Source organism: Ambystoma mexicanum, chromosome 10 (assembly GCF_040938575.1).
Source record: "Ambystoma mexicanum isolate Mex_15411 chromosome 10, UKY_AmexF1_1, whole genome shotgun sequence".
Taxonomy (NCBI): Eukaryota; Metazoa; Chordata; class Amphibia; order Caudata; family Ambystomatidae; genus Ambystoma; species Ambystoma mexicanum.
In genome coordinates, this window is record NC_090932.1 from 866,736,491 (window position 1) to 866,749,485 (window position 12,995).

General features: G+C 49.0%; 1 protein-coding gene across 2 annotated transcripts in view; it reads right to left on the minus strand.

Moving 5' to 3' along the window:
• The window catches only part of ATP13A3 (ATPase 13A3), a 1,430,808-nt gene that overhangs the window by 799,577 nt on the left and 618,236 nt on the right, over positions 1-12,995 (minus strand). For both annotated transcript variants that reach the window (XM_069618570.1, XM_069618569.1), the window contains exon 12: positions 192-349. In XM_069618570.1, coding sequence (XP_069474671.1) covers positions 192-349 — 158 coding nt within the window. The remainder of the gene's footprint in view (positions 1-191; positions 350-12,995) is intronic.

The window sequence follows — 12,995 nt, forward strand, 5'->3', positions numbered from 1 at the left end:
AGCTGTTCTGTTGACACATATGGCCACTGTGTACAAGGTGGTGGCTTCTGCTTCTCAGATTCTCCGCAAGCAACAGAGAATTGGGAAACATATACTACTTCATAATTTATAGAATAACCTTAGCAACCAATGACCTGTGTCGTAAACATAATACAGGGGATACTTATCTCGAGTGAAATGTGACACCATACCTTATTTATTATGCTGTTTACAACTGTATAGAGAAATCCAATGCATGCCACAAACACAAGGCATAGAAGGAAAAGGTAAGCGTCTCGATAGAGCTTGAAGTCAGTTGGCTTTGGATAGAGAATGGAACGTACAAGCTCTCCTTTAGAAGTGCTGAAGCCTAGAACAAATTGGATACATAATGATTAATATGCATTCAACAAAACCTACAAGAATTGTATTTATCATACTTAACCAATCAAACACACAGAATCCATAACTTAGGAATCCATAACTTAAGAATCCATAGCAGAATCAGCACCATTTCGCTGGTAGGAGCAGTTTAGGGACTAGCCTTCTGACTCAGGCTAGTGTTCTCTCTCAGCCCATTGCCCAGCATTATGACATATGGAATTCAATATATGTTATGTTGTTTATCGTTGATCTATCTACGTAGGGTAGGGCATTCCCACCAGATGCAAAAGAAAGTTCCCTCCTCTCTGCATCCTCTCCATTATAGTGGTGAGTTTGTGTACATTGTCGATTGAGGGAGTGCAGGTATAGGTACCACCTTTATAGTATTTTGTACTGTATGTCTAGGGCCAATATAGTGCTTTTGTGTGTGCCCCCCCCATATTTTCTCCCAATGAGCATCTTCCAAATCTGCATCCAGTTCCCTTTTATAGGCCTTCATGCATTTGTCTTGGCGGAATTTTGCAGGCGTTCCCAGGAGCCTGGAGATCCCCATCATGTGACCCTTCATTCTTAAAGCAGATTTTCAAAGTGGGTAGGCTTTCTAGATCCCTTCGATCTGATCTCCAACTGTGCCGTCCAATGCCTAATCTAGAGGCATTGAAGCCAGTCTGCCTCTCCCAGGCCAAAAGCTTCCTTGCATTCTTGGAAATAAGTAACTTCTTCATTATGGTACATGCCGCCCAGTCGCCAACACCCCGCCCAGTCGCCAACACCCCTCCCCCCCCTCCAATTTCTCAGTTCATGTCCTCCAGGCCTGTTGTAAAGGCCAGGATGTGCCGTATTGGGGTGAACAGGGAGGGAAATGTTGTGAGGTCTAGTTTTCCGTTAGCCCATCCCAAGTCCTTAGCATGGTTTTTGTGCCCATCCCAGGTTGTGTGCATGATTTTTGTGACTGGGCGGACGCACATGCTCCTGGGCCTGTCCCGCTTGGTCAGCCAGCTGTTCTTTTTAAATCTGAAAACAGGAGGGGGAACAAATCAGCAGTAAAACCAAAGGAACATCGCTATACAAGTACAGCATGTTAACGTAAACGCAAGACCAAAACTACCTCATTACCATCATCAAATTGCTACTTCTACCACCATCAGTACAGATGAGACTATTGGGACAGAACAAGTCTATCACTAGAACTTATGGCAACCTAGGATACTAGTCTGAACATGGCCATGGTATTCAGGACCACTTGCATCACTTGTTCAGATTAAACTGAAAATAGTACTGAGGTGGCTTGCAGAAATTAGCATGGAGTTACCCGATGGAAATCAGGGTCTTCGGGAATATGGAATGATTTCACAAAAGGGTAAATTTACGGTATCTGGCAAGCGCAGGTGTGACTAGGAAACTAGTGAATGAGAGAAATCTGGTCACCATAATGGAGGACTGAAGTCTCGAGGATAGGTGTTTATTATGATTGTTTAATGTTTTGGGGGAAAGTATTTAAAGGTGTTTATTTCGAATTGAGTTGTCTTCAAAAAGATTCAGCCACCACAGTATTCTGGAGAAAAATTATAAGTTACTCACTGTAGTGACTAATGTACTCTTAGTCCATAGTCCCCTTTCCTCCATACTGCATTGGCGTCCCTCGCAAGGGACGGGAGACAGAACCTTTTTCACCAGAAAAATCTTCTTCCCCTCTAAATCTAGAGGCGCGGCCCTGGGAGCAGGCGCTGACCTGTCTCCGCCCTCCGGCGCCACACCTCAGCCCCCAAAGACGCGTCGACAATAGATATACCATTGCCTAATGACACTAGATTATTAGGAGGTAGGATGGTGGGACGTATGGAGGAAAGGGGACTATGGACCAAGAGTACGTTAGTCACTACAGTGAGTAACTTATAATTACTCTTACATCCCGTCCCCTTTCCTCCATACTGCATGGGAGATTACAACTGAATGTAGCCCCAGGTTGGAGAGGAGACCCTCCTTAAGCAAACAGGTTCGGGAGAACCGCCTGTCCGAAAGCCGCATCCAACCTGGAGCCAAACCAAACAGTAATGCTTGCAGAAAGCGATGGGGTGGCCAATGTGGCCGCCCTGCTTATGACCTGGCAGGGGACATGGCGCTGAAAGGCGATGGCCGTTGCCTTGGCCCGGACCGCGTGGGCATGAATATTCGCCAGAAGGGGTCTATGCTGGCCGTCGTAGGCTTCTTTGATGGCCGAGACCATCTAGCGGGAAATGGAGGCTTCGGAGGCCTGATAGCCTGGCCTGGCGCCTCCAGAAGTGATGGATAGGGCATCTGACTTGCGGAAGCCCTTGGTCCTGTCCCGGTAGAATTTCAGGGCCCGCCTGACATCTAGGCAGTGCAGAACTCTGAGGCTCGTCCTTCGGGTCCGCAAAGAATGTAGGAAGGATGATCTCCTCGTTTAAGTGAAAGGCTGATGGCACCTTGGGTAGAAATGCCTGATGGGTCCGCAGGACCACCTTATCCTTGTGAAAGGTAGTGTACGGCTCTGAGGCGACTAGGGCCTGGATCTCGCTGACCCTGCGTGCCGATGTGAAGTCGACTAGCAGGGCCGTCTTGATGGTGACCAGCCTGATGTCCACGGATGCCATAGGCTCAAATGGCTTGTGCGCGAGGGTGCCCAAGACTAGGTTCAAATCCCACACGGGGTGTGGCTTCCTGATGGGCGGGTAGATTCTAGCGAGTCTGGCCAAATGTCTCCTTACGATCGGGCTGGAGTAGGAGAAGACCACCCCCCTTCTCCGAATTCCTATAGGCCCCAATGGCTGAGGTATGTGCGGCAGGTGTCCACCTGTATGCCGGAGTTGGCGAGGTGCACTGATAAGGACAGCACGTCATCCAATGAACAAGCCAGCAGGTTGATATCCCTGGAGTGCGCCCAGTGGCAGAACCTTATCCATTTACTTTTATACTGGGCTCCTTGCTCCTAGCCCCCTGTATGATTTCCAGATTGGCTTGGGATAGGTTGAGGTGGCTGAGCGTCACTTGCTCAGGAACCACGCTGTGACAACCAGCTTCTGAGGGGCAGGGTGTACAACCTTGCCCCCCTGCTGTGTCAGAAGATGGGCTGGGCCTGTCGGGGGGTGGATTGGAGGGACCGCAGAGAGGCTGAGCAGCTCCAAGAACCATGGCTTAGCTGGCCACCACAGAGCTATCAGAATGACGTTGAGCTGCTGAGACTCCTTGAACTTGCAAAGCACTTGGTGAATCAGTGGAGTGGGCAAGAAGGCGTATGCTGACATGCCATTCCACCGGATCCATAAGGCGTCGCCCAAGGAGCCTAGGCCCTGCCCCTGCCAGGAGGCGAACTGGGAGCACTTCTTGTTGTGCCTGGTGGCAAAGAGATCCACCTGGGGGAGCCCCCATCTGTGGAAGATCTCCTGTGCAACAAGGTCGTTCAGCTGCCACCGGTAGTGGTCTGCTCCCAACCTGCTGAGTCTGTCCGCTTCAGGTTGGATTCCCCCAGAAGGTGGACTGGCGTGAGGAAAATCTTCTCCAAGGCCCATTCCCACATGTTGATGGCCAGTCTGCACAGGGAAGGGGACCTGGTCCCCGCTTGCTTGTTGATGTAGTACATACTGGTCGAGTTGTCTGCCTGGATGAGGACACCCTTCCCTTGAGACGTGGGAGGAAAGCTCTGAGCGCTAACCAGATGGCGTTCAGTTCCAGACAACTGATTTGGTATTCCTGTTCTTGATGGGTCCACGTTCCGTGGACCGAGAGGTCCTCCAGGGTGGCTCCGCAGCCCTCTAGGGAGGAGTCTGTGGTAATCGTCACCTGTGGGACGGGGGCCGGAAGGGCTTGCCCGTCCGCAGGTTGTAGTCCCTGGACCACCATGTGAGGTCCGGGTGGAGAGAGATGGGGATCTTGATAATTTCGGCCTGAGAGCCCCTCTACTGGTTCCACGACGCTGCGAAGTGGAGTTGAATCCTCCTCATCATCATGAGTCTTGTGTGGGGGACGGCCAACAATACCGCTGCAAAAAAGCCCAGTAGATGCTGGTACGTACCACCAAGCCGAAGTAGCGCCTCGGCTGAGGAAGTGGGATGTGGCCCTCCTGATGGCGGCGATCTTGTCCTCTGAGGGGAAGACCCTCTCAGAGCGTGTGTCCCAGATGAGGCCCAGGAAGGACAACGACTGCGTGGGTTGCAGCTGTGACTTGACATTGAGCGAAAAGCCCAGGTTGTGTAGCATGTTCATCAGTGTATGGGAGGAGTGGTGAACTGCCTCTTGAGATGAAGCCCTGACGAGCCAGTCATCTAGGTAGGGGTATATATGGAGGCCCTGAGCCCGGAGGAGAGCTGCCACTGCATTCATGAGTCTAGTAAAGACCCTGGGGGCCGAGTTGAGGCCAAAAGGGAGGACCTTGTACTGAAAATGGCAGCCCATGATCCTGAACCGGAGGAAAGAACGATTGGTTTGTCAGATCGGGACGTGCAGATAGGCGTCCTTCAGATCCAGGGAGCACATCCAGTCTCCCCTGCATAATATCTCTGCAATAAAAGCTGGCGTCACCTTCTTGAACCTCTGGAGAGGTAAGGAGAGGTTGAGGGTGCAAAGGTCCAGTACAACTCTCACGCCAGCCTAGTTCTTTTTCTGAATGGCGAAGATCTTGGAGTAGAAGCCAGAGCCTCGCTGGGAGGCATGGACTTCCTCCACGGCCTGGCTCAGGACGAGCGACCGAATCTCTGCCAAAAGAGTTGCTGTCCCAACTTGCGGAAGAGGAGTGAGGAGAGGCAGGAATAGGTAGACAGTACCCCGAGGATACTACTGACAGTATCCAGAAGTCCGAAAAGTTCTGTGCCGAAAGTGTGTGTGAAGAGCAAGTCTGCCCCCCACTGGCGACACGTGGACCCGGGTGGGTCTGTCATGACTTTTTACCCTCGGAGGCAGAGGCGGAGGAGGGGGACTGGAAAAAGCCCTTGCGCGCGCCCCCCCCACCCTTTATGATGCTTGCACCGACTAGGGGTCGGCAAGCGTTCCGGCTGTCTAGACCTCCGTTCCTGGAAGCCGTGGAAGCCTCCAGATAAGCAATCATTATCCGAGCATTGTTGAGAGTGGGAGTACGCTTTGGGCGTGGTCTTTGTCAGAATGGATAAAGACTTAGCTGTCTGAGAGCTATTCTTCTTTTTGTCCAGCTCTTTGTCTGTGCTGGAGTGAAAGAGGTCACTGCCCTCGAAGGGCAGGTCTAGAATACGTTCCTGGACATCCGGGTTGAACTTGGTTGCCCGGAGCCAAGCCATCCTTCTCATGTTCGTGGCAATACAGATTGCATGTCCAGAGGTATCAATGTGTGCCAGAGTGGACTCCATGATATCCTGAGCCACGAGTTTGGCCTCCGCTAGCCCCGAGCTTGAAACATGATTGGCTGTGGGTGGGGAGTTCCGGGAGGAAGTCGTCAATTTCCCCGCCATAATCTCTGGTTAGCAGCTGCCAGAATGGTGTCTGCGTTGGCCTGTCGCAGGTGCAAGGAAGCATTGGAATACAGCGTCTTACCGTATGCCTCCAAGGTTTTCTCCTCCTTGCCTAACAGTGCCGTCGATGACGAAGACTAGGACGACTGAGGCTTGGAGTACAGTGATGCCGCAGGGATCACCAAGGAGTGTGGCTGAGGATGGGAGGAGAGCAAGAGTGTATCCCCCTCCATCTGCCTGTACTTGCCGTCCAGGCAGCGGTTGACTGGCTGGGGGGTTTGAGCCAAAGCTTCTTGGCGAGGGACACCACGTCGGTCTGTAGCGGAATTCCCGTTCTGCAAGACGGGCACCTTGTGAAGACTTCGGCGAGGACACCCTCTGCCGAATGTTCTACCTGGGGCTGGGGAAGGCCCAGGTATTCCGCCAGGCCCGAGATACGATCATAGAAGGACCTGGCTGATAGTGTGTCAGGATCCCCCTCCTCATCAGTATCCTGAGAGTATGGGGGATCCTGTGGAGGAGGAGGAGGAGGAGGAGGAGGAGGAGGAGGAGGAGGAGGAGGAGGAGGAGGAGGAGGAGGAGTATCATCCGGAGCCGGAGGCTGGGGCACAGGGAACGCCGCCGAGGCTGAGGAAGGAGCTGGTATGGAACCGCCTGCGGAGTAGGCTGAGGAGCCGGAGGAGGCAGCTGCACCGAGGCCAGAGGCGTCGGCCCGAGGCGTCTGTGGTGCCGCTAGCATAGTGGCAAGGACTTTCCTGGCTGGGTTTTTGATGATAGCCCCCATATCTGGAGAATTCATGAGGCCGAGGAACCTCTCAAAGATCTGGTCCTTGTTGGCCGAGGAGGAGGAGGAGGGCACTGACGGGGTAGCTAGAGGCAGCTGAGGCTGCGGCCGACCCTGTACATACGGATGCAAGGGAAAACAGCATTGCGCATAAGAAGGGTAGGCTGTAGGCCACATACCTGGTTGATGCCAGTCCCACCTCAATACTCATTCTTCCCCCAAGTCCTGCAGAGGTGCCGAAGGGTGTCCTTTTCTGGCACGTCGGCCATTTTGTTGAGCTACCTACCACGTGGCTGCGACGTGTTGCTCGGCTCATTGGTGCGAGCCTCTGCCAAGTCTCTTATGTGACACCGCTGGCCCGTGCCCGGTAGGTGTATCCACCTCAAGCCGGGGGTCATTAGCGCTGCATTCAGGCGCCCCCTCGGACGTGCTGCCGGTAACAGGGCGTAGCCCCTCAGCCATGATGCCGGAACAAGGACAGAGCCCCTCAGGCTCAAGCCCGGTAATAGAGCCTAGCGGCCCCTCAACCTTGGCAGCGGGAGGATCCGAGGACCCCTCAGCCCAAAGGCCGGTAGCTATAACAGCCTCAGTGCGTTTGTTGGTATAAGGACCTGACTAGACCCTACCGCGTAGGAGAGTCCCTGGGAAGGAGTCTACCTTGCGAGGTGCGGATGAAAATATAGGCCCTACCTCGGGCCTGAATCAATGTTCCACGAAACTCTTGAGATCCTCAGAAGGAGACCAATGGAAGAGCTCCCTCCACCTAGCTAGTTTGTTCTTCAGCGTTTTCGAGGACAGCTAGCCGCACGCCGAACAGGCTTGCCAACCATGGTCTGGGCCAAGGCAAAGTAGGCAGACGGCGTGGTGGTCTTGGGAAGGGCCCGTTGCAGGATGGGCACCTGCTGAACCCTGTCGAAGTCGACATGCGCCGGGGAGGAGCTGTGGCATCTGAGGACCGAGTACCTATTAAAAAAAGAAAAGAAGAAATAGAGGGAGAATCCGCATGTGGAACTACATGGCCAAAGCCAAACCCAGGAGTGCTGGTGAATTCGGCCCGTTCCCGTCGACGAGGAAAAGGGGACTGAGGTGTGGCGCCGGAGGGCGGTGTCAGGGCAGCGCATGCTCCCAAGGCCGCGCCTCTAGATTTAGAGGGAAAGAAGATTTTTCTGGTGAAAAAGGTTCCGTCTCCCGTCCCTCACGAGGGACGCCCATGCAGTATGGAGGAAAGGGGACGGGAGGTAACAGTACCATCGGATAAAGACAGGCACATCCATTCCAATGGAATTCTATCTAACAAAGGCAAAGCCAGAACAAATTATATCTTAGACCAACAGAAACTAATTCTATCAGAAACTGGTGATAATTATATTAATGTTGCCCTTTAGAACATTGAGAGGAAGCTGTTGCCCTTCAAAATTGTCAAATTGAGCAGGGGAACACATGTATTAGTTACAGTAAGATATAGTAAGATACTAGGCGAATTAAAGCTATGAAGCTTCTGTTGAACTCTAATACTAGGCAAAACGATATAAGGCTGAGGGCATCTCAGAGGATGGCAGAGGTAGAGACTAAAGTAAGATGGACATGTTGTCCTCTTGTTTCTGCCCAGTTTAATGACCAGTTCCAAACAATTAGACATCTAAACCCAAGTTAGAGCATTTAGGGCAGGCAAGTGCAGGGATGAAAGGACCAACCCCAGACAGATACCCCCTCAATGTCCCGGAATTCTCCACCAGAATGTAGTGGTCTTGGTGGGGCCATACATCCTTTATTTTTAGACACCAACAGCAGAATTATTGGGAGCCTAATGTGACAGCCACTTCTTGTGGAAAAGTCGCCAAGTATTAGAAGCAATGGTAAAATTACAGATGTTACTGTATTCTTTGGGTGGAGGGATTCCATTTGTAAGGAGGCTGTTACACGAACTGGGGACACATTTTAGGAGATGTTGGTCGAGGTGCATACCTGGAAGATTAATGTTAAGGTATATACAAATGCCCCCCGGGCACACCTAATTCCCATCTGCAAAACAAGAACACTTATGCAAAAGAGATGTGATTCTAAATAAACATTAATTTCGATTTAGCTAAACAGTTTGGGTTACATGTGATATTACCGACAGAAAATTCAGAGTGGTACATTTCATTGGGACCAAAATACTGAAAAATACAGAATTTTGTATTGGGGGTGAGTGGGGCTCAAACCTCCTGTTTTCTATCCTTATAACTCCACCCCAACCCCATCCTGACCCATTTTAACCCCTTAACCCTCTACCCTGTATTTGTATTTAATAATTTTGGTATTTTTCGGTATTATGGTTGGACTGAAATTTACCACTGTGAAATTTGCTTCGGTAAATTGACTGGGTCTCACAGTTTGTTGGTGTGCTTTTATTTCATAATGGTTTGTGTTGCATTAGACTTGTTTTTAGCCATCCTTTTTATCTAGGCACTGTCTGGCAGGTTGGGTCATGTTAACAAGTAATTTGGGAAAATGAAGCAACTATCAAACTTATATGAATACTCCCACTCACTTTTTCAGGGCCAGGCAATCCAAGACTATCCAAACTGCAAATCGAACTGTCAGGAAAAAGCTGCACTCCTGGTCTCTATGAAATTTATGGAGAAACAAGCACCCAGTTCGACATTTGTCCCACCCAAGATGGCACACACAAATCTTCCAACTGTTTCTACGATATCCTCGTTCTAGAAGATTTCAAGATTGCGCTGGACTTCGAACGGCAGCTGCACACAAAGGATGCTGTGAATGGGATATAAGCTTCCTGCAGGGTAAGGACATTGCATCGCTTCTTCAAGCACTGCTGCTCTGTTGTACCTGGTGTGTTTCCCAGTGGCTCTTTGCTATTGTTCCTCCTGGTTCCTTCTATGCTACCTTCCTGCCTTGCTTCCTTCTCCAGCTTCTCTACTACAACAGTTCTGATTGACTACATCTCTACCACTGCTGTTTCCGATTACCTGCATCTCTACTGTTGCGGTTTCCGATTACCTGTTGTTGAAAATAGAAGATCTGCCAAGGGTTTTATTCCCCGCTGATCACACAAAGACATGTAGCCATTCAGGTATTCGATAGATTTTTGGCCTGTGGCCAATCTACTTCAAGTAGAATCCAAAGAAGGGCAGGTCAATGCTTACTTAGTCTTACCATTATGTTACGAATACATTTCACACAGAATTTTGGAATGCGGCGTACATCAAAAGGCTCGTTCTTGTTTTTTGTGAGTGAAGGTAAAGCCTGCCAGAGGACCAATACCAGAGCATCAAGACAAAGTATCTTCCAAAAATGCACACCCTTCTCCACTCTCTCAGCACCCGACTTGATTCTAAATTGTGGTCGCTCAAATGGTGAGGGCGTTCATTTACAGTTCTGCCAAATACGCTGTAACATGCCAGCAGGGCATCACTGCACATTTTGCAACATTTCAGTCAACATTTAGTGACAGGGAATTGTAGTAATATTTGCGGAAACAAACTGCAGTTTTACAGCATTCTACCAGACTCTGAACAAAGGCCTGACTATAAATGCCCCATGTTGGGTATTTGTTTACTAAAATACCGTGCAATACCTTTTCATCACAAAACAAAGGGAGAACACAGCCCCTTTAGTAAATCTTTTGATAGTACACAAGTTGCCCTTACATGCATGTCTGGATAAGGAAGTATACCATCACCAACAGCATATTAATACCAACATTGACATTTGCAATGAAAAAGCTGGTACAGAGGTTGGAATGGACGCAGGAGTAAAAGGAATGGAACGGAAATATTGTCCTCTTATATGTTGGCCACTGCATATGAATCAAGGGTCCTGTATCAAAAGGATGCCATCCATTTGAGCCATACACTCACTCACCAATCCATGTATCCTTGCAACACACACCTTCTTACTCACCGTTTCACCCATTGATCCATTCATGCATCCAACACTCACCCCCTCTCTCAAATCCACCAATTCAGTAGTCACCCTCTCATTCACTCAACCATCAATGCATCCAAAACACCCAATTACTTCAGCTCGCAAATTAATCTCCCTCTACCTCACCAATCGCTCCCTCAACTCGTACCCTTCTCACTCACTCACTCACTCTCATGCAACAATGCATCTAAACTCTGGCCAACCTATCACTCATCATTTCACCCGCACCCTCTCACTAATTTATCCATCCTTCACTCAAATTTTCAAACATTAGCCTACTTGCACATCCATGCATACATCCAAAATTCACCCTGTAACTCATGCTCTTGTTCAACATCTGTCCATCCCGGCACTCATTTTCTCAATCAGCAATCCATCCCATACCCAGCAACTCGCTCTGTCACCAAACCATACCTGCATAGAACAGTCACTCTCACCAACTCTCCCACTTACCAATCCATCCAACCCAAAGCACCAGGCCTTAACATTTACATTTGTAACTAATGAGGAGAAATGGCATCTGGGTCTAAAAAAAGGTTTTCTATGTCCTGCTGTATGCTACCACATCAGGACGAGTGACGTGTGGCTAGTAGCTTACAACTTGACATTTTACATCCGCCATTTTAATTATTTGCGATTTGCAGGATGTCAGCTGTAGCACCTCCAAAGGAGAAAAATTGTATTTCCCAGGCACTAGAGGAATTCAGATCCTTAAGTGCAACAGAGAAGGGGATAAGTGCCAGATACAATCATAAAATTAGTATCTTATAGAGGTAAGCAAAGTGCAAGTCCAGATAATGCCTGTCGAGGATGAGACAGCTACATATTAAGGACAAAGGCCTTCCTGAAAAGTAACATCTTATGTTTCTTTCTGAATCACAGGTCATTCACTTCAGAGGTTCAAAAGAGTCATTCAAAAGGGTTGTGCCAGTGAAATCAAGAGCTCTACCGCCCTACTTCTTTTCCTGAACAGTGCAACCATGATCTTCTTTGAAGCAGTGGATCTCAGGAGTCTACGAAGAACAGTACTCCTTGATCTTAGCCTTGAGATCTGCAGGTCTAACATCTCAATAGGCAATATTAATGAAGCAGAGAGCCTTAAACCAAATCAAAGCAGTTCTTGAGCTAATGTAGAAAAATGAGCGTTAGGGTTTAGTCTCGGGGTGGTTTCAAGCACACTGTGAGCCTAACAATTTAGTTGTGGATGATCTGGAGGCAGTGTATGAGCTGTAAATGCATACAAGACTCTCACTCACTCCGACGAACCCATCCAACACTCACAAGTACTTTATTCTCTCACTCCGTAATCCCACCCATGCATCCAACAAACCTCGGACTCACAGTCACTCAATCAATTTTTCCATCACTTACCCTCTTCATCAGTTACTCACTCACCATTTCGGCCATCCATCCATCCATGCATGCATGCCATCTATCCATCCAACACGCATCCTCTCACTCACCATACATTCATCACGCAGCCCCTCTTTCAATCTTTCCATCCAACCACTCACTCCCCTCACAGTCACTAACCCATCCATCCAATAGCTACTTACTCAGTCTCTCACTCATCCATCACCCCAAATGATCTTTAGTCACTCATTCAAGGGCCATGTCACTTTGCGTTTCTTGAATCCTACCCTATGCAAACAGCCTCACTCAGTTGGCTCACCACTTCCAGACGTTCTCACGATCAATTTTTATCTCATTAAGACTGAAGCCTTTTTGGCTTTGTGCCCATCGATATCCTTCACGCAGGCAAGACTATTGGCATTTCTAATAGGTAGAAGGGGTGCATTGCCCCTGTACCTATAGTAATGCAATGTTCACGCTACATTGCAACCTGATAAGCACTTTGAATTGACAATTAGGAGATTGAGGTGGACATGGGGTTCGCACCATGGGGAGGCTTTATTTAAAAACCTGGTGTCATGAACAAAACACAACGGCTCTGCTGGTCACTGTGCAGATGCTGTCGTTAGGAAGGGAAATCCCTGCAACTCTTGTGCAGTCTAGTTTTCTATAATGCAGAACTGCATGTGGGCCGCTTCTGTATTACCGATCTCCAGTACTTCTGGGATATCGACCTGTACTGCTACACATCTCAACTGAAGGAATTACTCTGTCATGCTTGGCGCTCCATTGGCGCTCCATTCCCCTGTCGCCATTGTAAGGGAGGCATGATATCAAACAGTGAAGACAGACACAAGTGATCATAGTTCAAGCGTGTTTATTGAACTTCAATGGGTTGGTTGAACGCCCATCTAACCTAAATCTAAGGATGGGTGCAATCTACGACCATCAAAAAAAAATAATAACACAGTCCTAATCGAGTCTCTGTCAAATAAAAAGGGCCAATACTAATAAACCTATTGCCAATCCTTACTTTTAAATACAAAAGGGTGTGGGACAATTGTGTATGCAAAAAAAAAAAAAGGCAAGAAATAATATGTCAGGACGGTTGAGCAGTTGGGTTC